Source organism: Meriones unguiculatus, chromosome 3 (genome assembly GCF_030254825.1).
Source record: "Meriones unguiculatus strain TT.TT164.6M chromosome 3, Bangor_MerUng_6.1, whole genome shotgun sequence".
NCBI lineage: Eukaryota > Metazoa > Chordata > Mammalia > Rodentia > Muridae > Meriones > Meriones unguiculatus.
In genome coordinates, this window is record NC_083351.1 from 24,806,307 (window position 1) to 24,833,868 (window position 27,562).

General features: G+C 44.0%; 1 protein-coding gene across 3 annotated transcripts in view; it reads left to right on the plus strand.

Annotated features, from left to right (window-relative positions):
* Positions 1-1,756: 1,756 nt before the first annotated feature.
* Ago1 (argonaute RISC component 1) overlaps positions 1,757-27,562 on the plus strand; it is a 33,565-nt gene continuing 7,759 nt past the window's right edge. The window contains exons 1-15 of one of the 3 annotated variants that reach the window (XM_060379547.1): positions 1,757-2,010; positions 6,625-6,808; positions 8,364-8,484; positions 9,066-9,247; positions 9,698-9,834; positions 10,063-10,197; positions 10,331-10,418; positions 10,971-11,118; positions 15,183-15,302; positions 15,555-15,686; positions 15,812-15,945; positions 20,460-20,644; positions 25,996-26,155; positions 26,328-26,418; positions 27,299-27,493. In XM_060379547.1, the coding sequence (XP_060235530.1) occupies positions 1,986-2,010; positions 6,625-6,808; positions 8,364-8,484; positions 9,066-9,247; positions 9,698-9,834; positions 10,063-10,197; positions 10,331-10,418; positions 10,971-11,118; positions 15,183-15,302; positions 15,555-15,686; positions 15,812-15,945; positions 20,460-20,644; positions 25,996-26,155; positions 26,328-26,418; positions 27,299-27,493 (2,037 nt within the window). In that variant the 5' untranslated portion in view covers positions 1,757-1,985. Of the gene's footprint in view, positions 2,011-6,624; positions 6,809-8,363; positions 8,485-9,065; positions 9,248-9,615; positions 9,835-10,062; positions 10,198-10,330; positions 10,419-10,970; positions 11,119-15,182; positions 15,303-15,554; positions 15,687-15,811; positions 15,946-20,459; positions 20,645-25,995; positions 26,156-26,327; positions 26,419-27,298; positions 27,494-27,562 lie in introns of those variants that run through there. The other 2 variants (XM_021659924.2, XM_060379548.1) reach the window with 2 other exon arrangements.

A 27,562-nucleotide genomic window follows, 5' to 3' on the forward strand; every position in this document is an offset into this window, starting at 1 on the left:
TGGACTCTCTTTGTAGCCCAGGCTGGCCTTGAACTCACGAAGATCCACCTGCCTCTGCCTCCCCAGTGCTGGGATCAAAGGCATGTTCTGCCTTGACCCGCTGAAGTGTATATTCCTTTATCCAACCTAAGACCTATGACTCACACTGCAGGCAGGGCTCGGCAGCAGTCAGTGTTTTAACAAGCCCGCCAGGCAATTGTAATGGTTGCTCTTTGAGAAGCTAGCTAAAGTGAGTGTCGTAAGTTCATCTCACTGATAAAGTCTGCTCACGGTCCATCCCCTAAATTCCTTGCCCTTGGCATAGCATCTGGTGTAAATCAGGCGTAGAAAATACATAGGAGCCGGGTGTGGTGGCCGACTTTCATCCCAGCACTTGGGAGGCAGAGGAAACTGGATATTGTGATTTGGAGGCTAGCCTGATCTACAAAACAAGTCTCGGGTCAGCCAAGGGTACGTAGTGAGTCTGTCTCTCTCTCTATGTGTGTATGAATATGTGTATGTGTAAGTGATGTTTGAACGGGGCCTCACTAGAATTATCCTACCAGTGCAGTAGACCAAACGGGAAGGATATGTGAGATCACCAAGAAAGTAGGAGCGATGTTTCTGGCAAGGTCTGAAGAGTGTACCCACCCAAGGAGAATGAGAAGAAATGACAGGGGTAAGCACATCAAGACACAGTTGAATCGGGCAAATGGGCAAGGGAGACAGGAACCGACATTTTTGCCATGGAGATGCCATTCATTGAGACAGGACAAATATATATGTTTTGTGGAGGAAAGGAGAGGGTTAGGTTTGGACTTAAATTTGAAGTGTTAGATCCAGCTGGAGCTGTCCAGCAGGCAGTAGGAAATACGAAGCTGCGAGGTGGTTAGACATAAACACTTGGGCTTTAAGAGTGGATGAAGCCTTGAAGAGGAGGGAGGAGAGGAGAGTATAAAATCCAGGTTAGACAGAACCACAGTGAACAGAACAAGAGAAGTCACTGAAGAAAGCTGTATAGGACAGGCATTAGGAGACTTAAGAAAATGTGGACTCCAAGTCGAGTCTTAAAAAACAAAAAAACAAAAAAAAGGGGGATAGTGTCAGATGCTGCAGAGAGAAATAGTGGAGCATTAGCGTTTGGGTTTTGACACAAAACGTCATTGAAGCGATTTGGTAAGAGCAAAAGCAGATCGACCGGCTTCTGCATATGAGAAAGTGAAGTCAGGTGCTTCCCGGATTCTGCAGATAGAGAGCTCTGTCTCCACATTAGCGTTGAAACTGCGACATCTTCCAGAGTAGGCAGGGTCTCGCCGCCCTGCACGGCCTGGAAGAGAGGGTGGTGTCAGTGAGATCGGCGACTAGGGACGCAGAAAGAGTGACTTCGCAGAGACAGCCAAGACTTAAAGGATGAGGGTGATTGGGAGAGGTGGGAGGCAGGGCCCCTGGGTTGATGGGATGTAGGAGGGGAAGAGGGTCGGGGAAACGAGGTGGAAGCCGGGCTGTGTGCTGAGGGCGCGGCCTGTGGGTAGGTTTCCAGGGACCTGTTCAGGGAAAAGACAGGGCCCCAAGCTGCAGCCGGAGAAGGGGTGTCACCCAGCCCCGCCCCACTTACGCCACTGCGCGGTTCCGCCACCGGAGCCCTCCCGCCAAGCTGCACGGCCACGAGTAGCCGCCAGGGGCCGCTGCGTGCTCGCCGCGCCCCCGCCCCTCTCCATTGGCCTTTGTTGCCGTCGAGCGCCCCGCTTGACTCGTTCCCGTCCGCCCCCTGGGCCCATCGGTCGCGCCTGCGCACTGGCAGCTACTCGGGCGCTCGCAGGGGGAGCTGCTGCAGGCTCCGCGGCGGCGGCAACGGAGGCTGCGGGGGCGACGGCGCTAGCGGCCGGGCTTCGGGGGGAAGCCGAGCCCGGCCCGGGAGCCCGAGCAGTGCAAGTGCGAGGCACCTAGGCCCCTCACGCTGGACTCCTCAGTCTCCCGGACGCCTGTCCTCCGCACGGGTATATGGGATGGAAGCGGGACCCTCGGGAGCAGGTAAGGGCCCTCGGGAGCGGGAAGCGGTGTGTATTCCAAAGCCCTGGACGCTCCCGCGGGAAGAGCATGGTTCCCGAGTGCGGAGAGGGGCTCTCAGGGGATGGGGGCCCCCATTTTGAAGGGGGCTGTGTGCAGTTCCGGCGGAGAGCCATGTGAAGATCTGAGACCCGGGCTGTTTGTCCTAGGAAGCAGTGTGCAGTCCTGAGGGTGGGAAGTAATCCGGGAGAAGGGCCTGAATGCATGGGAGTCCTTCCGTGAGGTCTGGAGAGGCCTGTGGGGAGGCCCGGCAGGTGGCAGGGGGCGGGCTCCAGGTGTCCAGGAGAGGAGGGGGCGACACAGATGGGCCTGGAACTACTGCCTGCCGGGGGCGGGGGCTCGGCCGTTCTGGGCTGGGCTAGGCTAATGTCTCCGGGGAGTAGGCTCCAGAGCTGGCCTCTGAGCTCCGCCCCAGCTGGGCCTGAAGCGAGGCTGAGGGTCAGGGGCCGGTGGGTGGGGAGCTAGCTCAGGGATTTCCCCCTTAGGCTGGAGACTTGAGTGGTGTCATGGGAGCATGCGCGAAGGTACCAGCCTAATGGGTTTCCCTATGTGGTGGGGGCGTGGCTGTTTGAATACCCCCTACCCCTCTGCCCCGTTTGGTTTGGGAAAAGGAGTGTTATTGATGGTGAATTTTCTCAGATTCTGTTGGCAGAGTACAAATGGAAATTGCCTTCATCTCTGTTTTGGGGTGGGGGTCTCCGACATTTGCTCCTTAAGCCCCGTCGTGGCTGTTTGTTGAAAACCGTGTGGGCCTGGTACCACATGGTTTACAAGTTTCTAGACTGAGGAGAGATGATGGGGCTTTTAATCTAAGGATACTCTCCTTTTTTTCTTGAATTGGCTCTTTATGTTACAGTGTAATCTCAGTATATACTTGTGGCTCCTATTTCCCAGTGGGTCTTTTCCCACGTTAGGGCCATTAGACCCCAAACTACCAAGCTAGTGTGTCTGATAGAAGCCAGTTATTAGCCATGCAGTGGTGGTGCATGCCTTTAATCCCAACAGGCAGACTCTGAGGCCAGCCTGGTCTACATAGTGAGTTCCAGCAGAGCCAGGGCTACACAGAGAAAACCTGCCTCCAAAACAAAACAAACAAACAAAAAATTAGAAAAGAAACAAAATGTTGGAGGTGGGGACATGATTATAGCATTGACCCTGATTGTAGCCCTGACTTATTTTTTCTATTCATAGGCAGGAGAAAAGTAGATAATAGAGGAGAAACTGAGGCAGGGCTGCCCAGAGAGGACCTTTAGACTTAAGCCTGTGTTCTAGGTCTTTCTTTCACCCTGCGGTAGAAAAGACCCAGAATTCTTTAGGTTATCTCTTACCACCTCCTTCCATTTGGTGTGGGGATGGTAACAGGATTTTTGTTTACTTTCCAGAGATTTTGGGAAACATCTTTCTCAAGCCAATGGAATTGCTCCTATAACTCCAAAGTCTTTGATTCAGTGATCTGTAGTGACTGTGTTCCCCCAAACAAAAACAGGCTTGTAAGGAAGAGTGCAATTCCTAGTTTTCTGGGTTGCAGACGACTACCAACAACCTGTGGACTAGAGTAGCATCCACATCCCGACATGCTGAGGAAGACTCATTGTTCCAAATAACTAATGGTTTTATCCTGATGAATGTCTACTGGGTTATGGTGATGAAAAAAAATGGGCTTGTTTGTTACAGGAAAAAAGCTTCTAGGTGAAGGGCTGGAGCCCGGGAGTCAGCCCTATCATTGGGAAAACGTGTGGCGTGGGGTTTGCTTCCATCAATCATCAAAAGATGTAATTGAAATTCAGCCTGGGAAAGTCTGATGCAGAGACCCCATAACTTATTGCTTCCTTCTGGGGCTCTGAGATGTTGGAGGTTTGTTCTGAGAAGGCTCGAAACTAAAGCTGTGTTGTTCATGTCCAGATGTGCCTTCCGTGTGCAGGTGTGTTCAGGCTTGTGGACTGGCCGGGGAGCACCTTGAGGGTAGAGGTGCTGCCCGACTTATCTGTGGCAGCAGTTGCCTGGTGTATGGAGGCCCTGACACAGAGTGAATGGTTATTAATCGACTCAGATCACATTCAAGTGTGAACATATGGTTAAACCCATGTGGGTATTCTGTAACTTGTGTCTATGCGTGTGGGTGTTTAATGTTGTGTGGACAAATATTTCTGGAGAGGTTGGTCTCTTAGTCTTTTCTTGCTCACCACCTAGCTGACCAAGGGTACGTACCCTTCGAGTAGGCAGTCAGGTTCTTTAGGAGATGTGTGAGCCTCTGAGTTCCTGGGGAGGAATCCTGAGCCTGGGCCTTGAGCTGGGTTACTTTTCCTTCTCAGTGCTGGTTGGGGATGGGGGAGGGGGAGTGTCATTTTCAGGGCCCCTCCCTTCTTGCTTTTGTCTGCAGGGAAGGGCCCCGCCCCTTTCCCCCTAGGCTGGAGCTTTGTCCTCTGTGCTGGGGCCCTCATCTGCATCACAAAGTGGCCGTCTGTCCCTGTCTGGGTCTGAGGGGAAGTGTCTTCCTTTCTCAGGCTAAAAGCTGGGGGCAGGGCGAGGTTGGGGAGTAGAGACTGTACAGCTGTGGCGCTTTCCCCGGGATAGAATGGCTGAGGTAGTTTCCCTCTGCCTTCCCCCCGGTTTAGGGATGAAGTGCAGATACATTCTCCATTTCCCCCGACTCCTGGAGAGGACAGTGCTCTCAGGCACTGGTGTGCTGTCCATTTCGGGGGTGGGGAGGAGCTCTGAGGGGAGCTCATTTCTGCTCAACCTCTAGTTCTACAGGGGTGTCTTTCTCCTAAGATTTCAACTGATTATTCAGTCTGGGAGGCAAATGGTGAATAGAGGCCTAGAACTTGGGGAAGGGAAAGCTACCTCCTCAAGAGGGCGAGCGCTCCTCCCGTGCAGTTTGTGATTGCTGGGGACAGTTGCAGGCGTGTTTGCATGGTTGATGTATTCTTGCTGTGCTTATGGGTGTGCTCATACAGCAAACACCTGTGTTTACGCCCAGCATTAGCTTGAGCTGCGTCCATGTCAAGTGCGGTCCCTTCTTTTGAAGCCCGAGAGTTTCAAAATCATGATCGTGAGGAGAGTATGTAGAACAGTAAACTTTGAAGGGCTCAGTTGTATGTGGTAGGGATGTTTGTCTGTCAGTGGGCTTTTATGCAGTATCTGTTAAGCTTTTTCTAGGATATGTGTGAATAGTTTAGTTCCCTTGTTGCTGAGTTCTGAAGGCCCTTTGCCTTTGGGTTGAACTTGGATTTTCCTCTTTAGAAAGGGGCTGGGGCTGATTGACAGGTGCATTAGAGGGAGACCAAGTCCCCCAGCTTTGGGAAGTGTTTACCTTCCACAAATGGTTCTGGCCTCTTCCTGCCTGCATTGCTGAAGATACCTCCATGCCCTCCGTCCCTCCCCCCACCACCCCCAAATCTTTTATGTCTGTGAAAGCAGAGTTCTGGTTAAGGGAGGTTCTGGGCTGGTTCATCCTTTTCTCTTTCCACCTGGGCTGGTCCTCTGCTGGCAAGAACAATAGTAGCTGAAGACAAAGCCTTTACTTAGTCAACACTCTCTCTCTCTCTCTCTCTCTCTCTCACACACACACACACACACACACACACTCTCTCAGAGGGGGGGGGAGAGAGAGAACAGTAGAAAACAAGACTGGGAGTAGCAGTCATGTTGGCCTAGCCTAAGCCCTTTTTCCCAAGGGCCCCCTCTGTCTTGAAATTGATCCCTTCTGCTGTCTGGACCCTCTGTGTGGAAAGATAGGTGAAGCATAAAGTGTCTGTCTTATAGTCTCCTTGCGACCTAGTGTCTTTATTCTTACTGCTCTTCCTCCTTCCCAGAGCCTCTAACAATCTTCATGTGAGCTTTTTAAAATTATTTCTTAATTCTTGATCTTGATAGTTCCTTCCCTTTACCCCAGCTGCAACTTATCTTGCCCTACCTCCATCCTTCTCTCCTTTCTCTGACTAGTTCAAGCCATTTTCTCTTGTGACCTCCAGCTCTGACCTTTTTTCTCACCCCTGCTAGCCTCTCTTCATTTTCTTGGTCTCCAGATGCTGTTCTTCTAACCTTATCTTATCTCCAACCATTGCATGTCTTAATCCTCCTGTCTCAAAGCAGCACTGGCCTTGCCCTTCCCAGCCTGGCTTTCTTTGGGTCTTTCTTTTGTCCACTTTAACAGAGTATGTAGTTACAACGTTCTGGTGCCATTTTGTGTTCTGGATGGTAATGAGTGAAACGAGCTCCTTGTAGCAGAGAATAGAACGTACTTAATCTCAGGTACTTAATCTCAGGTGTCTCAAGGTTTTGTAAACTAGGACCCAGACTTAGCTCCTTCCCCTGATGTGGTAGGAACTCATTACACATTTACTTGATGAATTTTGAGATACACATTTTCCTAATTGAAGAAAGGTTTAAAACAAAAATAAAAGTGAAGCTAGTCAATGAGCCTGGGAATATCTGAGCTAGTGGAAGCCGCCTGCTGGGTTAGGAAACAGGAAAGAGACCCACACTCCGCTGGACTTGGTCTGAAAGGCTTTGTGTGATCACGGTAGTTAGAAGTTTGCCGGACTCTGTCCTCACGGGCTTCCTTTGTCTTCGCAGCTGCAGGCGCCTACCTGCCTCCCCTGCAGCAGGTGTTCCAGGCACCTCGCCGGCCTGGCATTGGCACTGTGGGCAAACCAATCAAGCTTCTGGCCAATTACTTTGAGGTGGACATTCCTAAGATTGATGTTTACCATTACGAGGTGGACATCAAGCCGGATAAGTGTCCTCGCAGAGTCAACCGGTAAGTGATACCCGTGGGTGGCACCAGGTCCAGTCTGTTATAAACAGGGAAGGAGGGAACACGTTGTCTAGAGAGCACTGTACGAGGGAAGTAGAGCGCCCAGCTCGTTCCAGCATTTGTTGAAATGGAGGAGTAGAGAACTTGTAAGGATGAGTGTGAAGGCGCTGGTAGGGAATGAGAGGGTAAAAGGCAAGGTCAGGAGTGGCGGGAGGAAGAGTAGGATGTTCTCACTTGCAGGAGATGCTGTGGGACGCACAGTCGGAGGGACTTGTTTTAGAAGAAGCAGACTGAATTGTTGAGTCGTTACTTGAAAACCTTATTGAAAATTAAAAACTTTAAGAATTAGCAGTGAAAAATTATTGTCCCATGAACATTTAAAAAACAATCTTGAGTGTATTTTCAGATATTTGTCATTGCATGCGTACATTAATACTATATATGTGCATCAATATTATATACATGTATATATAATACATTTTATATTAATATTACATTAGCACCAGTTACTGGTCATCATTGCTAATTACTAAGTAATTATATTATTAATAATTGCATTATTAATGTGCATATAGTATTAATTAGATTAATATTGCATAATGTATATGTGTATGTACATTATATATAAGTATATGTAATTAATGTGCACATTAGTCATATATAAGCATTGCATATAATCCAATAATATTTGCATATGTTAACACATGCGTATATGATATATTATATGCATGTGCATAATAATAATGTACAGTTCTAAATACTTTGTTCTATATTCTTCACTTTTCTGTTTCACCACATAATTTAGAAAATAGTACATATCAGTATGTAGATGTGCCTCTTTTTTTTTTTTTTTTGCATAGGACATAGATATTACATGGAATGGCCACATAACTTGCTTTGATCTATTGAAGAATATTTAGGTTGAGTCTAAAGTTTTGCTACAAGATTGAAACTGTTAAGTATTAAATAAAGATACATATTTTCACTGATGTGTGAGTGTATCTGTAGAATAAAGTCCTAAGAGTGGAATCCTTGGCCCAGGACAGTTTAAACTGAGACATTGTCAGTTTTTAGAGACAGTGTCAGAAGAAGTCAGAAGTGAGATTGGGGAAAAGATAACAGAGAATACAGAGGTGAAACTTCAGAGAGCTGGAGATGTGAAAGCATTCTACAGTGTATTTTATTATTTCTAGTCTAGTTCAGAACTTTTCTGTTTGTTCCTTTTTGTTTTTGCTTGGCAGACTTGGAATTAGAGGTTGTGGAAGGTTCAGCATAGACTTGGGAACAGCCCCTTCTCCCCTCAAAGGGTGTGTGGGGGTCGTGGTAGCCTGAGGACCAGCAGCGTTCCCGTAGGATGTCAGAAGCATGGGTTTCTAAGCTACACTGTAGGCCTACAATTCAGAAGCTGATTTTAATGAAATCTCCTGGCAATTCCTAGGGATGTTGAAGCTTGAGATGTGCTGCCATAGAGTAGAAGTTAGGAATGAGCACAGTAGATGGGACATAGAAGCCCGAAGCAATCAGTATTCGCAGCTTCACGCTGTGCCTGTCTTCACAGGGAAGTGGTGGAATACATGGTCCAGCATTTCAAACCTCAGATCTTTGGGGATCGCAAGCCTGTGTATGATGGCAAGAAGAACATTTACACCGTCACAGCACTGCCCATTGGCAATGAGAGGGTAAGGCTAGGGATGAGGCTAGGCCTGTGATGGTCTGCCATGGAACAGAGCTCACAGAGGCCTACCTGGAGTCTGGTAGTCCAGAGACCTTTTTTTTTTTTTTTGAGACAGGGTTTCTCTGTGTAGCCTTGGATATTGTGGAGTTCACTCTATAGACAAGGCAGGCTTTAAACTCACAGAGATCCACCTGCCTCTGCCTCCCAAGTGCTGGGATCAAAGGTGTGTGTCACTGCCCAGTAGATCCCTTTTTTCTCTTGTGCTGAAGAGAATACTTTGGAATATTTCGGGGCATGATGAGTCAGGGTTGGTGCCTAGTGTGTGTGTAATTCTCTGCAAATAGACTGAGATCACACTTTAACCAAAAAAAGGCCCAAAGGATTTTCTTCTGGGTTGAGGGGGCCAGAATCACTGAGGTATGATCCTTGGAAATAGGGTGTGGGTTTTTACACTGGGTTTTTATTCTGAGCCCCTGTGACTTTAAGGAATTTTGTCTGGAGTGTGGAGTGGGAGACAGTGAGTAAGGCAGGAAGATTAGTCTGTGGGAATATGGGAATAATTCTTTGCTTCTTTCTCTTTTGAAGGTTGACTTTGAGGTGACAATCCCTGGGGAAGGGAAGGATAGGATTTTTAAGGTCTCCATCAAGTGGCTCGCCATTGTGAGCTGGCGCATGCTGCATGAAGCCCTGGTCAGTGGCCAAATCCCTGTGCCCTTGGAGTCTGTGCAAGCTCTGGATGTGGCCATGAGGCACCTGGCATCTATGAGGTACTGAGTATAGTTATTATCTAAGCTATCAGAGTTGGCAAAACTGCTGTTGGGGGAGGAGGGAGTGAGTCTGTTTTAAGGTCCCTCGGTGTATCATTGGGACAAAAACTGAAGCCTTACCATATGTCAGGCAAGTATGTATATGTGTATGTGTATATATATGTAATATATATTATATATAATATATATATTATATCACATATACACACATTTAGATGGTTAGATCCTGGCCCTTCCTTAGATACCATTTTGGCCTCATTCCATCTATCCATGCAGGGCAGAGAAAAGGTAGAAACTTGTACAAGGTCAGTCTTACTATTGGCCCAAGAACAGAGCTGGCATTAAAGCCCCGGTGTCCTGCCTTCCAGGCCAGGGCTCCTCCGTGCCCAGGATGCCTCACAGGGTGGGGGCCTGTGCCCTAGGGACCAGTTCTCTGCCTGTCCCTGCCAGGTACACCCCTGTGGGCCGCTCCTTCTTCTCACCGCCTGAGGGCTACTACCACCCGCTGGGGGGTGGGCGCGAGGTCTGGTTCGGCTTTCACCAGTCTGTGCGCCCTGCCATGTGGAAGATGATGCTCAACATTGATGGTGAGTGGGGAGAGCTATGGAGCCAGGGGCACCCGAAATCCAGTGACCACACTCCCAGCCTTGTCCCTCCCAGCTCTGCAGCCATGCTCCTAGTCTAATTCCTGTCACCCTGGCATGCCCTGTCCCGATCCTGGTACCCTATGAAGAAGAGGGTATACATTTTAATGCCTTCATTAATTTTTTTTCTGAAAGAATCTGATGCAAGCTATCCCTCCCCTGTCCCCACAGTCTCTGCCACTGCCTTCTACAAAGCACAGCCAGTGATTGAGTTCATGTGTGAGGTCCTGGACATCAGGAACATAGATGAACAACCCAAGCCCCTCACGGACTCCCAGCGTGTTCGCTTTACCAAGGAGATAAAAGGTGAAGACCCACCCAAATGGGGAAGGGGAAGCACTGCTCTCTCCAGACCTAAGGGGAAACCCCCCTGGGAGAGGCCAAGCGAGGGAACATGAGCAATCTGTTGCGACCGTGACAAGTAGTGTGTGTCTCTCAGGCCTGAAGGTGGAAGTGACCCACTGTGGACAGATGAAGAGGAAATACCGCGTGTGTAACGTTACCCGCCGCCCTGCTAGCCATCAGACGTAAGTTGGCAGCGTTGCTGAGAATGGTCAGCTGGTAGCCGCAGGCCAACCCATTCCCTTCTCGTGCTCTCCCTCAGACTGAGACTTGCAGTGGGCTGTGCTTGAAGATAAGTGATGAGAATTTGTCATTCTCTCCCTGACAATCCCAGATTCTTTGATTCTTTAATCCTCCATGAGTTTTACCTTCCTAATCTCTTGGTTTCCTCCTTGGACCTTTACTATAAAACATGCGTGGTCCACTGATTACTGTTGGGTGTATAAATATGAAATCAGGATCGTCGAGTTAGGTGTAGGAAAACCATCAGATTCCATCCGCTTTTTGGAGGCCAGGCTATGCTGGACTCTTTAGTATCTATTCTATTCAGGCTTTAGAAATACAGATGAGTGCGATATGGCTGGCTGTTGTAGAAACAAAGCCATGTAGCACTTGCTTTCCCATGAGTGTCAGTGATCAAAGAGAATGAAGCAAGGCTTGAATTTGTCTTTGGTTGTGGCTGTAGAGGGGCGGGGTCAATGCTGAATTATGATACTTTCTTCCCTTCCTCCAAACAGGTTTCCCTTGCAGCTGGAGAGCGGACAGACTGTGGAATGCACTGTGGCACAGTATTTCAAGCAGAAATATAACCTTCAGCTCAAGTATCCCCACCTGCCCTGCCTACAAGTTGGGCAAGAACAGAAGCACACCTATCTGCCCCTCGAGGTAAGGCTGCCAGAGAACAGCGCGGCTAATGCTGGTCATCAGAGATCTGCTGAGCCAGTCATTGTCACCATCCTCATTTTGAAGTTTGGAAAGTTGATGTTCTAGGAAGGTTTAAGGTTGTATTCATATGACATATAGACTTCCTACTTGCTAAGTTCTTTTCTTGTCCCTGTCTTTACTCTCATGTTCTTCTGGGGCTGCTAGGCGGAAGGGCAGGCTGTGTTTATTGTTCTTATTTGTTTGTTTGAGACAAGTCTTCCGTGGACACTCACCTGGAAATCACATGTTGACAGGGATGGCGTCGAGCTTCCAATCCTCCCGTCTCCACGCCCTTGGAGCTGGGATTCTTGGCATACACTACCACACTCAACTTATGAGGTGTTGGGGATTGAACCCAAGGTTTTATGCATGCTAGCAAGCCCTATGCCACCTGAGCCGCCTCCCTACCTTGTATTTATTGTTTTGTGATTGGTCAGGCCAGGGATCTCAGATACTCACGTGAAGGTTGTCTCTTAACTTCTCTTTTCTGCAGTCTGCAGTTAGGGATAACAAGTGACCTGGAAATACAGTTCTCTCTTATTTTGAAGAAAATGGAGGCAGATATTACCTGTCATGTAAATCCCATTTCCCCGGTGGTTAATGTGCTTTCTTCTGGGAAAAATTGAAATCTGCAGATTTTCCCGCCTTTGTACTTCATAGACCTTTGAAATACAGCCATTGGCAAGAGGGTACTTGCTGAATTCTCTTAATAGTAATAATACTATTTATTTCTATAATAATAACACTAATTATTAAATAGTAAATAATCCTATCTAAGTCACAAAATACCAGTGTAGAATCTCTAGGCAAATAAATGCCTTGTGAAAAATTTCTGACTCCTCATTCTCTGGTCCCTTGTGTGATCATGAAAGATTATCATGCCAATAGGATAGGCGATGCCTGAGCTTGTTTAAAGTGCAGAATCTGCCTATACGTATTGAGTCAGAACCTGGTTTTTTGTTTTGTTTTTTGTTTTTTGTTTTCAGAGCTGAGGACTGAACCTAGGGCTAAAGCTTTCGTAGTTGTTCCTCCTGTCAGGAAAGCTTGTCCCTGTCCCTGCTATTAGTACAAGGATGTTAGCCATAATTTGGGGTTCAGGAGCAAATGTCTCCTAGAAGAGGCCATCTTTGAAAACAATAACTAAAATAGTCCTTTACCCTCACATCCTTACTTCCTTTTTTTTTTTTGTTAAGATTTATTTATTTACTATTTGTACAATATCCTGCCTACATGTGTGCCTGCAGGCCAGAAGAAGGTACCAGATCTCATTATAGATGGTTGTGAGCCACCATGTGGTTGCTGGGAATTGAACTCAGAACCTCTGGAAGATCAGCCAGTGCTCCTAACCTCTGAGCCATCTCCAGCCCACATCCTTACTTCTATCCCTTGACCTGTTTTATAATTTTTACAGCATTCACTGCCATTTGAAACTACATATGCATTTATTAATTTGTTGTCTTTCTAAAAGAATAAAAGTTCCATGAGATGAGGGACCCTTTCTGGATTGTTTTGGTTTTTTTGTTTTGTTTTTCTGTTTTGTTTTTTTGAGATAGGGTTTCTCTGTGAAGTCCTGACTGTCTTGAAATTCACTCTGTAGACCAGGCTGGCCTCAGGCTCACAGAGATGCACTTGCCTCTGCCTTCCATGTACTGGGATTAAAGGCAATAAACCACCATGCCTGGCTGTGAATTGTTTCTTTCACTTAGCATAATCATTTCAAGGTTCATTCTCACCGCTTTTAGGGTATTGTTCCATTATGTATGCATTATTTTGTTTCTTATTCATTGACAAACATTTGTGTTACACATTTTGGCTGGTAGAAAAAATACTGCTGTCAGCATTCATTTACATGTTTCTCTGAATATGTTTTTTTTTTTTAATCTGTTGTCTAGCATCATATGTAAGAGTGAAATTATACATAACTGTTTAATGTCCTAAGCACTGCCAGGCTTGTCTCCCATTTAATGGTCCTATCAGCAGTGATTGAGGGTTCCAGCTTTTAATTTTATTTATAGTGGAAATCCATAAGAAAATATGGATTATTTGAAGGTCTATAGCTAGGAACTAAAAGTAGCCAGTGCAACCAACCTCAGTCTTTGAATTCCTTAAGTAGTTATGCAGGCCACTGAGAGACTCGGCAAAATCATTTTGTTCATGTTCAAGTCAGTACATGCCAGTATTAACCTTTTCCTTTTCAAATTGTAGTCAGGTGTGTATAACATAAAAGTTAGCATTTTAACCACTGATTGTAGAGTTCTGTGATGTTATTTTCACATTGTTGTGTGAAGCACAACACTCTTATCTCCAGGAAATTTTCCTCATCCAGAATAGAAACTATAGCCTAATAGCCTCCCACCTCCAGCCTTGGCACTCTTTGTTCTACTTTCTTCCTAGGAATTGGCTACTCCTAGGTTCTTCATGCAAGTCTAAGCACATATTGATCCTTTCTGACTGGCTTCACTTAGCATGATGTCCTCAAGGGTGTCTCTGTTGCGGTGTGTTAGGATTCCCTCCCTTTTTGAAGCGTAATACACGTCTGTATTCATAAACCACATTTGGTTTATATTTTCTAATGCCAGTGGACACTGAATAGCAATTATGTAAATAGTGCTGCTGTGAACAAAGGTGTAAAAACACCTATTCAACCTTGCTTTCTCTTCTCTTGAGTACATAGCCGGAAGTAGAGTTGCTGGCTCATGCGGTAATTAATGTATTTCATGTTGTGAGGAACCACAGTACCGCTTTCCACAGCAGCTACACCATTTCGTATCCCCACCAACAGCGCACGGAGTTCCAGTTTTGCAGCATTCCTTTTTAGTTTTCTGGCAGTGCTAGTTCTGCAGCTGTAACTGCCCATGGCGTGCCACTATTTGAGAGCATCAGTAGGAAAGTTTGTTTCACCAGTTCTGGGTGTTCATGTGTATTCTTTGAAATGTGGAATTTAAACCAGGTAACCGTGGCCTGGCTTTCCGTCTCCTTGTTTAATATGAACTCTGGGAGCTAGGCCGTACAGAACAAGTTTCACATTTCCTTGACCTCACGACATCCTGAGACAGTGATTTTTATTTGTATTTAATCATAGCTGAGATGAAAGAAGTTGAGTCTTGGGGCAGTTAAGAGACCAGACCAACAGATATCTGTGAGTTCAAGGCCAGCCTGGTCTACAGAGTTCCAGGAAAGCCAGGGCTGTTACACAGAGGAACCCTGTCTCAAAAAAACAACAACAATAAAAAAAAATAAAACAACAGAAACAAAAAAGGGACTAGCCCTAGGTAATATCATTTAGAAGTACAAAGCTGCACTTCAAACATAAGCCTTTTGGAACTAGTTGGCTTTCTACTCTGTTATAAGAAGTCAAAGTCTTAATTGTCACTAGGCGTTGCTTTTGATCTCTATCTTGTGCACAGGACAGAGGAACCAAGTAGCAGAATGTTCCTCATACTAACAAAGAACACTGCCAACCAGTAGAAATAGTGGTTTCCTGTGGCTGGAGACAGAGTTCGGTTGATAGATTGCTTATGATGCGTGAGGCCCCCTCATAGCCCATGCCCCCTAACACACAAAAAAGACACAAGGAAATAGTGATTCCTGTACTTTTATTCCACAGGGGCTCAAGAATTTTTCACTATCTCTACTCCTTCTGGTTGGTTGCAGATGGAGTACCTTACTTCCTGCCACCATCCGGACAACTGCCATAGGAATCTGATTTGCTTATATTGTATTTTTAATATTCAAAGGAGCTGTGTACTTTTAGTCTTTGGGTAACACTAGTGTATGCTGTAATTTACTGAGTACAGTAACCCAGGAATGTGCTCGGTTCCTTTAATCTCTAGCCACCCTATGGAATTGCAAGTATTTAACACATGAGACCTGATCACAGTTCTACCCTGGATTTCAAACTTTTGGTTACAGTGTAGTTTTACGTAAGGGGTTCTGTAGTTCTGTTCCCCACGGTTGATAGCTAAGGTACTATAGAAGGATAGGCTATCCTCAGGCCGTAACTTAACTTATTTTCATTTCCTCAGGTCTGTAACATTGTGGCTGGGCAGCGGTGCATTAAGAAGCTGACTGACAACCAGACTTCAACCATGATAAAGGCTACAGCTAGGTCGGCCCCAGACAGACAGGAGGAGATCAGTCGCCTGGTTAGTAGGACTGCTGAGCGATGCATGCTGTTTGTTCACTGAGCCTTTGGGGAGCCTTGCTAGCATAGATGCTTCCTCCTCTATAACTCGACTCCTATTTCCAATTCCACTCCCTTCGTTTCTCCCACCCCCCTCTTAGGGCTAGTTTTTGGCAGCCTCAACTTCTCTTCAGGGCTTTCTACTTGGGACCCAGAATGTAAGCAGTGTCGCTACCTGCTGGTCTCCTGAGATTCCCCTTCTTTTGCCCTGCAGATGAAGAATGCCAGCTACAACTTAGATCCCTACATCCAGGAATTTGGAATCAAAGTGAAGGATGACATGACGGAGGTGACGGGGCGAGTGCTGCCGGCGCCCATCTTGCAGTACGGCGGCCGGGTGAGCAGGGTCAGGGCCAGACAACATCTCTGGGGCATACGGGGGTGACTGGGCTGCACAGTTCAGGGGCTATTGATCCCTCCTCACATGGCTCTACTGAGGCTCACCTGGGCGCCCCCTCTGCCTACCCCTAGAACCGGGCCATTGCTACACCCAACCAAGGCGTCTGGGACATGCGTGGGAAGCAATTCTACAATGGGATTGAGATCAAAGTCTGGGCCATCGCCTGCTTCGCACCCCAGAAACAATGTCGAGAAGAGGTGCTCAAGTAAGGATGGAAGAGGGTTGGTTTTGGGGTTGGGTGGATGGGAAGGATCCCCGAGCTATTGATCCCACAACCTCTAGGACTCAAAATTGATCTGCAATCTGCCTTTTCTCTTTTATCTCCATCCACTTATTTTTTTTCTGACGTACATTTCTGCCAATTCCCTTCTGTCCATAGTGCTCAGAAGAGTTCAGGAGCCATGGATGTTTCAGTGATGGTTATGGTGTGACTCTCCTAAGAGAGGCCTGAGTCATTTTAGTGTTCTAATTATCATAATTGGTAATAAAAGGCAGTGGTAACAACTATGTTTATGCTAACATTGCACTTAATGACTAATTTACGTTCTTCCATCTCGATAGTGAGTGGGTAGTGTCTTAGTTGCTTTTCTATAGCAGTAATAAAATATCACAACCAAGGCCACTTGGGAAATAAGAGTTTATTGAGCCTTAGCTTTCCAGAGGGTTAGTCTGTAACCATCATGACAGGGCTATGGCAGCAGGTAAGCAGGCATGGAGGAGTAGCTGAGCGTTTACATCTGGTCCACAAGCAGGAGGCAGAGAGAGTGAGAATGGTGTAGGCTTGTGAAGCCACCTGCAGTGACACAATTCCTCCACCAAGGCCACTCCTCCTAATCCCTCCCAAAAGTTTTACCTGCTGGTGACCAAGCATTGGAATATCTGAGACTCTCGGGACCAGTGTCATTCAAACCACCATATGTGGTAATAATTTAGGAGACTGAGGCTGGAAGAGGTCCAAAGCATGCATGTCAGGGAAGGTTCAGAGTTAAGATCAAATCAGATCTGAGCTTCAGAATTTATTTTTCTAAGGAGAAACTTTTTTTTCTTAATGTTTCTATAAAGGACCAGTAGCTGGTCCTCTGAACTGTGTTCATCAGTACATAGTTAAGTCAGATCCAAGTGACCTGAGGTAGGTGCACATGAATTGAGAGAGGACCCCATCATCATCCCTGGGAGGCTGGGAGCAGATGGCAATAAGGAAGAAAATGACACTGTCAAAAGCATAGTGTTTAGAGAAGTAAGCCGTAGTAAGTTTTATTGAGTACTCTTAAAACATCAAAAAGTATAAAAGGTGTGGTTCAGTTCTGTTATTTTTGCTTGTTTTTTGTTTTTCAAGACAGGGTTTCTCTGTGTAATCCCAGCTGTCCTGGAACTCACTCTGTAGACCAGGCTGGCCTTGAACTCAGAGATCTGCCTGCCTCTGCCTCCTCAGCACTGGGCTGAAGGTATCGCTACCCACACTTGGCTCAGTTTCCTCTGTCTAAAGTTGTGGCTCTGTAGATGTGGATCACTGTATTCTGTAATGAGGAAGCCAGTGGAGCGGACCATTTTGGTTGAGAAATGGAGATCTGTGCCCTTGATGTCTTTGTAAGAATTACTTCTGTCAGCCACTGCTGGATCAGGGCCCTCCAGGCTCCTGTTTTTCCTTCCCCCTATTACACACAGATACATAGCCACCACCATTGTAATTTCTCACCATTAGAATTGTTTTTGTATCTTTGTTTGTATTTTGCTCTCCTTTTCTGGATTCTTTAGCTTTAGACTAGGCTGTTCGTACATTTGGTCTGGCATTGATTGGACAGTCCTTAGCAATAGTGGAAGGGTTCCCAGTTCTTTGCCTTTATGCCATAGACATCTCATGATAATGCTATTTTTTTCTACTCTTTTGCTTTCCCCTTGTCTATTTTTGCCTTTTGTTTTTCGGTTTTTGTTGTTGTTTGTTTTTTTAAATGATCTATAGTTTTGGTATTTTGGGTTTACCAGGGACTGATAAACTCAAATTTGGAGTTTGATGCACCGAGTACCCTTTTTTCTTAGTGACCTCCTAAATATAGGGGATTAAAAAGTGGCTTGTGTATCTGGATCATTGGTACTCAATTTAATGCAGGGTTCTGGGCTAAAGATAAAATTCCTGAGTTTTCAGCCATGGCATATAGAGGAGTCTTTCTAGGGACAGTGTGCATAGAAAGTAGAAATTGAAAATGGAACTTAGAAAAACTGAAAAGTGAATGAAGCAAAGACTCCTAAGTATAGAGGAAAACATAGGATTCAGAGTGTAGAGAAAAGCATCCTTTTCACAAAGAAAGTGGGGGAGACAGAGGCTACAAATTGAATCCTATTAAATTTTTTTTTTTTTTTGTCTGTCTTTGTAACTATAGCTATGCCACATTCTGTGGCCTTGCACATTCTGGATATTGCAATACTTTTTGGGTCCTAGCACTAGACATAGTATCTCAATCATAGTCTGGTAGTGAAGGGAAGAAAGGGAATACCCATTTCTTGAAGTAAAGACCCATTATTAATGAAATCTGGTAAAACAAAATTTGATGTCTTGGTAGCTATACTACACTTGTATATGAGACAGAGTAAAGGAAGAAATACTGTTAGGAGTCCATTGATGCCCTGTGTCTTATTTATAGGGGGCACAGTTAGCCTGTACTGAGTTTTTATCTATTGTCTGTCTGTCTATCTAGCTTATCTATTTAATTTGGAGGAGGGGGGTTGTTGAGATAGTATTCTAGGGACAGAGTATCAACTTGTACCTCTCAGGCCAGCCTTGAGCTCATGGTCGTCTTCCTGGTTCAGTCTCTTAATGTTGGGATTATGAGTCTGTATATGCCTTGAGACCTGCAAGTTGTAGGGTTTTTTTTTAATGTTATTATTTATTAGGTCTGTTTGTTTTGTTTAAAAGTACGCTTTTTTTTTTTTTTTAATAATCTAGCTAGGCTGACATGATACCTCATGCCTATAATCTCAGCACTCAAAATGCAGAAATTGCCTTATCTTTGAGGTTGGAATTCCAGGCCAGCCAGGCCTTTGTAGAGTAAAACCTTGTCTTTAATGAAAAAGCAAAATAATAGTTTTAGTTAGGGTTTTTGTGATAAAACACCATGACCACAAACAACTTGGGGAGGAAAGGGTTTGTTTTGCTTACAGTTCCACACCACAGTCCATCACTGAGAGAAGTCAGGGCAGGAACACAAGGCAGGAGCCTGGAGGCAGGCACTGAAGTAGAGGCCACGGAGGAGTGCTGCTTTACTGGCTTGCTCAGCCTGCTTTCTTATGCACCAGAGGACCACCTGTCCAGGGTTGGTACTACCCTCATGGGCTGGGTCCTTCCACATCAATCACTAATTGAGGAAATGTCTGCGAGGCTTTTTTGCAGATGAATCTTATGGAGGTATTTTCTCAAGTGAGGATCTCTCTTCTCTAATGGCTCTAGCTTTTTGTTAAGTTGATGAAGAGCTAGCCAGCACAATAATAATAATAATAATAATAATAATGTATATAATAATATAGTCCATCCCTAAGTCAACATTCAGAGTTTTATCATACTTCACTAATTAAAAAAATTTTTTGACAAGTCTCTGATGTTCTGCATTCTACCTCCATTCTTCTCTTTTGATGTGGTTGCTCCTGGCATGAATTAATTTTTAAAAATTTTTTTTAAAGATTTATTTATTATTTATACAGTATTCTGTCTGTATGTGTGCCTACAAGCCAGAAGAGGCCACCAGGTGTCATTATAGATGGTTGTGAGCTACCACGTGATAGCTGGGAATTGAACTCAGGACCTTTGGAAGAAGAGCCAGTGCTCTTAACCTCTGAACCATCTCTCCAGCCCCATGAATTGTAATCTTATTATCTAGTTTTTTTATGGATATATTATTTTAAATTTGCATAAAATATACTGTATCTGTCTTACCTACTTTTTTAAATATGTGAAAAATTCTTCTTGAAATGTCATTGAAAAAAAATATGCAATATATATATATATATATATGAAGCATTTGTTTCTGTTTTCTTTGCAAATTACTGCTTTTATTAATTAAGTTTTTTGGTGCTGAGTGTGAATCCAAGGCCTGTACATGCTAGACATGCAGTTCCACTGCTGATTGCTTTTACTTTACATAAGATTTTTACAAATTAAATTGTTTGTCACCCATTTTTGCATATTTAGGGGTAGCTTGATTATTTGTACTGTACTACCCCCACCCACCTTCCCAGCTCTATTGCCTTTCTCAGGATAAAACCTAAAGCCAAAGGAAAGAAGCTTGCTTAGTGTTTGCTCTTTGCCTTGGTGAGCCAGTAGGGAAGGACAAGCTCGTTTTTTCCCTGAGCCATCTACACTTTGTACTTCCGACACTGGTAGACCCTCATGTACTTTGGGGCACCAAAGCCTTACGCTTAGGCATCTGTTTGTATTTTTCCCTTTGGACATGTAATAGAGTGCAAGTGTCTACAGGTCTCACTCAGACAGAGAAAGAAAGGCAAGAGCCCTGAGAAGTCTCCCAGGTTCCTTGTCTGAGCTCTCTTCAGCTCCCTTAGTGTTCTCTGTAGTTGACCAAGCTCTGTCTTGTTTTACTCTGCTTTTTGCATCAGCTGTGGTGGGTCATTCATGTTAGCACCTCACAGGGTTGAACTCCTAGGGTGAGGTGTTTGTTTCATCAAATTCAGTGGGATTTATTACATCTTGCCATGACCACGTTTGTGCTATAGGAACTTCACGGACCAGCTGCGGAAGATTTCCAAGGATGCAGGGATGCCCATTCAAGGCCAGCCATGTTTCTGCAAATATGCACAGGGGGCAGACAGTGTGGAGCCCATGTTCCGGCATCTAAAGAACACCTACTCGGGACTGCAGCTCATTATCGTCATCCTGCCGGGGAAGACACCAGTGTATGGTACAGTTCTCCTGGGATAGTGATAATAATGATAGGATTCATTTCACAGTAGTCTCTAGGGGCTTCTAGGGTGACTCAGTGGAGAAGTTTGGCTTTTGCCACAGGTGTTTGTTGATGCCAGTGGTTTGTTTGTTTGTGTTTTTAAATCAGAGAAATACTCTCTCTGAGCTATTGAGTCATTTAGTTTTGTTTACTGTTTACACTCCATCACATTTCTCAGGATCCCCTGTGACAGGGCCTTTCTGCAAGGATGAGGTAGCGGGATACAGAGACGGATCAGGCCAGATGGCTGTTATTGGGGAGTGTGTTGTTTTTCAGGATGTTAGGAGCTCAAGCTGAGGTGCTTCTGCTAAGTATTGTGGGCCTTTTGCAGTATGTCTGTTTCCTCCTTTTTAATTTACGAATGACTATAAGTCTCTTACTCCATTTTTCTTCCCTCCCTCTCTGCCTGCTTCAGTAATTGTGCTTTCCCTTCTCCTCTACTTCTCTGCATTTTCTCCCATCCCGTTTGGACACCTTTGGGACTTCATGTGTCTCAACCATTAAACATCTTCAGATTAACTGTACTAAAGCACATTGCAACAATTCTGCAATGTCTTCAAGCATTTTTTTCTATTGTTTTTTTTTTTCTTTTGTAAGCATTGTTTTTATATTCTATATGCTCACTTACTGAACAGCAACTCATTCCTTAGACTGTTTCCCTCTATCTTGTCTACTTTTCTCCTCAACCAGCTCTGGGATTAAGGACCTTTTTCTGTTCTCTTCTTCCTTTGACTTTGGGAGATATTTCTCATCTCTCTTGATTTAATGTCATTATTCCATGAATGCCTGGAATTCTAAGATTTTCTTTTTCTTCCCTCTGTCTTCTGTTGATATTCTCACTTGTTTTGGTTGCCTTAGACATTAACCATTACTATAATATAGTACTATAATCTTAAAACCATATCTTGAACTCTCAGTTCCCATTTGTTTGTCCTCTTTCCCTTCTGCAGGTTCATTGATCATCTCTTTTAATCTTTCTTCTCAAGGATTATTTTATTTATTTATTTATTTGCTTATTTATTTATTGTTAGTTTTAGTTTTATCTATTTTTACTTTTAGTTTTTGTGTTTTCAAGATAGAGTTTCTCTGTGTAGCTTTGGCTGTCCTGGACTCAATTTATAGACCAGGCTGGCCTGGAACTCACAGAGATCCACTTGCCCCTCAGTGCTCAGATTAAAGGGTGTGCCACCATACCTGGCCTTCAAGTAAATCTTTTAAAAACATTTATTTAGGGTCATGTGTGCATGTGTGCGTGTGTGCCTGTGTATACATACAGGTGTGCCGCAGTATGTGTGTGGCAGTTGGAAGACAGATAACTTGGAGTCTGTTCTCTTCTTCCACAAAAAGAGTTCCAGGGATAGAACTGAGTCATCAGGACTTGTGAAAGCACCTCCCCATATGCCCTTCTGAGCTGTCACAAGTCCTTCAAATCTTCCATGCATAGGTTAACATATCAGACTTTATTAAAAACCAAAAGCTCCAAAACTTGACTGGCTCTCATTCAGTACTGCATAAAGGGCTTTCAGGGCCTGATAGTATTTAACCTTTCAGCCTTGTCCTGTATTGTTCACCTAACAAGCCTACTACAAAGTCACTTGTCCTGAAATGAGAACCCAGTCAACCAGTGTGGGCAAATTGTCAAACTCTGAGCTTGATGAATTGATGATATAAAAAAGCAGCATCTAGCAGAGTCCTTGGCAGAGAGTAAAAACTTTAAATGCTGATTCTGTTTGTGCATTCCACTTTCTGGTTGTGTTTTGCTCACATCATTTTTTTCTTTGCTTGGACTGTCTGAATACTCTTTTTGCCAGTCTTACTCTTAAAATATTCTCCAACTTTCAAAAGATATTTTAAATTATACCTAGAAGATAAGAATGTTCTTTTTTGTGTGTTGGAGACAAGGTCTCACTATGTAGCCTTGAATGGGCTGCAATTTATTAAGTTAAGGCCTTTCATTTTCATTCAACAATTTGCCTGCCTCTGCCTCCCAAATGCTGAAATGAAAGGCACATGCTTTTATGCCTGGCTTGTTGTTGTTGTTGTTGTTGTTGTTTTTTATAAAGATTTATTTTAAACTGGGCATTGGTGGTGCATGCCCTTAATCCCAGCTTGGGAGGCAGAGGCAGGCAGATCTCCATGAGTTCAAGGCCATCCTGGTCTACAGAGTGAGTTCCAGGATGTCACATTTATTCAGTTTTGATTTAGTCCTATACACACTCTGTCTCTACATTTTTAGTTCCTTTTTTTTCTCTATTAGATTGATACTATTGGCTTTTTGAAAACTGTAAACTTACTAATTTTAATATATAAATCAATATTTTAGAATATTTAAGAGTGGGGTACGGTGGTGCAAGTCTTTAATTCTAGCACTTGGGGAGGCAGAGCAAGGTGGATCTTTGTGAGTTCGAGGACAGCCAGGACTTCACAGAGAAATCCTCTTTACAAAACAACAACAACCACACACACACACATAAATATATAAAATGTTTTTTGTCTTTAAAAATTTTTTAACTTGATTTTATGTGCATGGGTGTTTTGCCTGTTTGTATGCCTGCATACCATGCGCATGCCTGGTACCCAGGGAAGCCAGAACATGGTGTCAGATCCTCCAGAACTAGGATTACAGATGGTTGTGAGCTACCATGTGGGTCCTAGGAATCAAACTCAGGTCCTGTGGAAGAGCTGCTGGTGCTGTTAACTGCTGAGACTCTCTCCAGTTCTATAAGTAGATCTTAAGTATTAAGCCTAATGTTTTTTTTTTTTCCACAAAGTATCAGCAGTGTAACTCACTACTTAGTAGAACATTGTTACCACTGGGTAACAATGTTGCCCAGTTGGTGACCACTGTTGTCATCTCAAACACTACAGATTAATTTTGTCCATTTTTGGTCTTCATACAAATGCAGTTAATACTGTATGTATTTTTTAAATGTGTCTGCCTTCTTTTACTTAACATTCTGTTTTCATCCGTATTATATATAGTTGTAATTTCTTATGTGTTTCCATTGTGTGAATATATCAGACTTTATGTTAGTTTCATTCTACTGTTGTTGCACATATTTGGATTGTTTCTAGTTTCTAGCTTTTATAAATAATGCTTGTATCTGTCCTTTAAGCATTTGTGCCTATTTGTGTAGAGATAAGCCTAGGAATGGGTTTTAAGTGTATCAGACTTTACTCCAACATCAGTGTCCAATAGTTCTAGATGTTTCTGTCTTTTATGTTTGGCTAGCCTGTTTTATAAAGTGCTTATTCATGACATTTTTATTTACTTAGCTACCTTTTACTTATTGTTTTATAGATATTCTTTATAATTTCTGTATTGATATATATTTGTATTGCACACATTGTCTTTGTTCTGTGGCTTGCTCTTTTCTTTTTTTTTTGACACCTCTGCCTTAGCCTTCTGAGTGTGTATGTGTGTGTGTGTATATACATGTCCGTACACACATATCTTGCCATGTTCAGCTTCAAGATAATAGTTTGTTTCCTTTAATTTTTTTCCATGTTAGACATTTGATAATTTATCTGTAGAGAGAGCAAACATTCTGTTGCTTTGCTGTCTCCTGGAAGTTGTCCACTGCTGTTGCAGAGGCTGGAATCTCTGCTTTCTGCTCACTCCTAGAATCAGTAAGTGGACCGGGGAAAGTTATCTACAGAAGATAGTCATGGCTCTTTCCTCCCTTTCTGATATTCCAGTATCTTGAGTTATGGTTAGCATTTCTCCGCTTTCTTCAAAAAAATATTTTGTCTGACTTTTCTAAATGTTGATTTTCAAAGAACACATTTGCAGCTAACTTCTCATTCTTTTATTTTAAAAGAATTTCTTTATCCTTTTAAATATGCTCCCATTGAAAACATACCAAACTCCTCTTTGATCTTATGTCCTCTACTTTGTATTGTATATCACTAAAACAGATTTTTTAACACTAAATACAAAGAACATTTATGGTTTTCATTTTACCTGATCTCTCAGCTTCATTTGACTTTGTTAATTACTTGTTTCTTTTCCTTTGTATTCATAATACTACACTGTCTTGGGCTTCCTCCTAGCTCTGCTGAACTTTCCTTTTTTGTAGACTCATCTTCTTTGGCTTGTTCTACAAATGCTGGGTTTTCTTGAAGATTCAGATCTAGCCCTGCTCCTGACTTCTCAGCTCCTCATCCCTAGGAGCATCTAAAAGTTCTCTGAACTACATCTTCATTAGTGACCCCATTAAGAGCATGCCTTCAATTACTGTTTATACATCAGTAGTGCACAAATTTGCACTTGACATAAAAGCCTCCACCTGCTTCCCATTTGCCTAGTTATATGCTCACTACACTCATACTCAAAAAAAATATGATCTCTTTCTGGTAGGAAAACTAAAGACTTGAAAGTAATCCATAGGGACTGGAGAGATGGCTTTTCTTACCAAGGTCCTGAGTTCAATTCCCAGCAACCACATGGTGGCTCATAACCATCTATAATAAGATCTGGTGCCCTCTTCTGGTGTGCAGGCCTGAAGGCAGCAGAATACTATATAAATAATAAATAAATAATTAAAAAGAAGGAAATCCACAAACAAGGTATATTTGTGGAAATACATAATGAAACTCATTACTCTACTGAAAACTGATAAAATAATCCACTAAAGGTCATTTCCTTTCTGCTTCCTATAACTAAGTGGTTAGTCAGCCACCTTTTTGTGTGCTAGTGACTGAACCCAGCACTCATGCGTGTTAAACACACACTGTACTCACTACATTCCAGCCCTTCAACTGCCTGTCTAGATAAGGTACTCGTACTGTTCTGTAGATCAGCATCTAATGGTCACTTTTTTCCTCTTTTACAACATGCTCTGAATTTCTCAAAAGTATCTTACTATTTCCAGGTAGGCTGCTGCTTGCTCCTTTGTTGTTTTGAAACTCAGGCTGCTACTAAAGTCAGGTTCTTCCTCTTTCAGTCCCCCAGTTGCTGGCAATATAAGTGTGAATCATCACGTCTAACTCAGGGTAGATTTTTGCATGTTTCCCTACTGCTTGGAATGATCTTTCTTACCCTCACCTTTCCAGATTTCAGTTCAGTCATTGTGCACGGCTGACTGGGTTATTACCCCGTTAGATTTTCATATAGCTCTGTTTTTCTGTTGTTGTTATTTGTTTGTGTGATTTTAAAGATTAGTAGTAGATGCTAAGCACTGTAAGAGAAAGGACCGGGAATGTTTCCAGTCATCCTTGCCTTCCCTAGAACTTTATGCACTGAGTGACATCTAGGAGACCTTTAGCAAATCTGCCAAATGCATTAATCAGTTTCTCTCCTCCCATAGCTGAAGTGAAACGTGTTGGAGATACACTATTGGGAATGGCAACGCAGTGTGTGCAGGTGAAGAATGTGGTCAAGACCTCACCTCAGACTCTGTCCAACCTCTGCCTCAAGATCAATGTCAAGCTCGGTGGCATTAACAACATCCTCGTCCCACACCAGCGGTATGCACTCTTCCTCACTTGCACTTGTCAAGGTACCCCGCTGGGACTGAGGAGGAGACCCTTTCCAGGCAGAGTGACTGAAACAGGAGGGAAGAAAACTGGAATGGGTACTGGATGGTGCCGGCCAGAGAAGACTCAGTTCCTTACCATTTCGTTTTCTCTCCTTGCTCAGCTCTGCTGTTTTTCAGCAGCCAGTGATTTTCCTAGGAGCAGATGTTACACACCCCCCAGCTGGGGATGGGAAGAAACCGTCTATCACAGCAGTGAGTGATTCCTCTTAACTCTGAGTCCTTAAGAGTGCACGTGGGTTCCATCCCGAAGCCCTGCTCTTCCTGTGCACCGACAGGAAACCTAACTCTGTAAACCTAACTCTGGAGGCAGGGGTCAGAGATTGGGGGAGTGGGAAATGGAGTTGGGGTAATGAGAGTATTGCCTGTGGCTAGAAACTTTGTCTCTCAGTCGCTCTTTCTCTACATTCCTGTTTTTCTTTTCAGCTTCAGTTTTTAGGAGGGTAAGGAAGTGACTGTGTATCTCTTCTCTGAAATCTTTCAGGGTATTACTTGAGTGCAGGATTGGCCTTTCTTTTATTTCACTTTGACCATTGATCCATCTACTAGATTACCTGTCTTTCCGCTCCCTGTGATGTCTGGAGAACTTAAACTTTTTTTTCCTTCCCCTTTTACTCTGGGTGAGTCTTATTTTTATAGGAAAGCATTTCATCACTGAACTAGTAAGTCCCCACCCACAGGGCACTTAATTTGAAAGAAAAAAAAAATGAAGAAAGAAAAGCAATAAAAATGCAGGTACATGAATATGGATCAGGAGTTCAAGGTCATCTATAAAGCCATGTCTTTTTGCTGGGCTGTGTACTGCAAGGGTACTGAAAGGAGACATTCCTATCACATATTAAATAAATAAATTCTGCTTGCGTGGCAGAACCAACTGAAACCGGTGTTTATTGGATCCTAACCCCTTACTCATCCCTTTTGCGTGGCAACCAGATAGGTAGTGTTTTCTGATGCTAAGACTCCTGGTCAAGGTTTTCTGGGAATGTATGAAGTGAACTCATCCAGATGTATAGCGTTCTCACTCAGACCCATTGTTTCTCCGCAAAGGAAGGTGATGCTTTCTCTTTGTTGTTAGGTGGTGGGCAGTATGGATGCACACCCCAGCCGGTACTGTGCTACTGTGCGTGTGCAGCGCCCACGGCAGGAGATCATCGAAGACTTGTCCTATATGGTGCGTGAACTGCTCATCCAGTTCTACAAGTCCACTCGCTTCAAGCCCACCCGTATCATCTTCTACCGAGATGGGGTACCTGAGGGTCAGCTCCCCCAGGTATGGTTCCCAGTGCCTGCATTTTCTTGTTGATGCCAGAGTACTATGTTTTCAAAGTTGCTTGTGCTG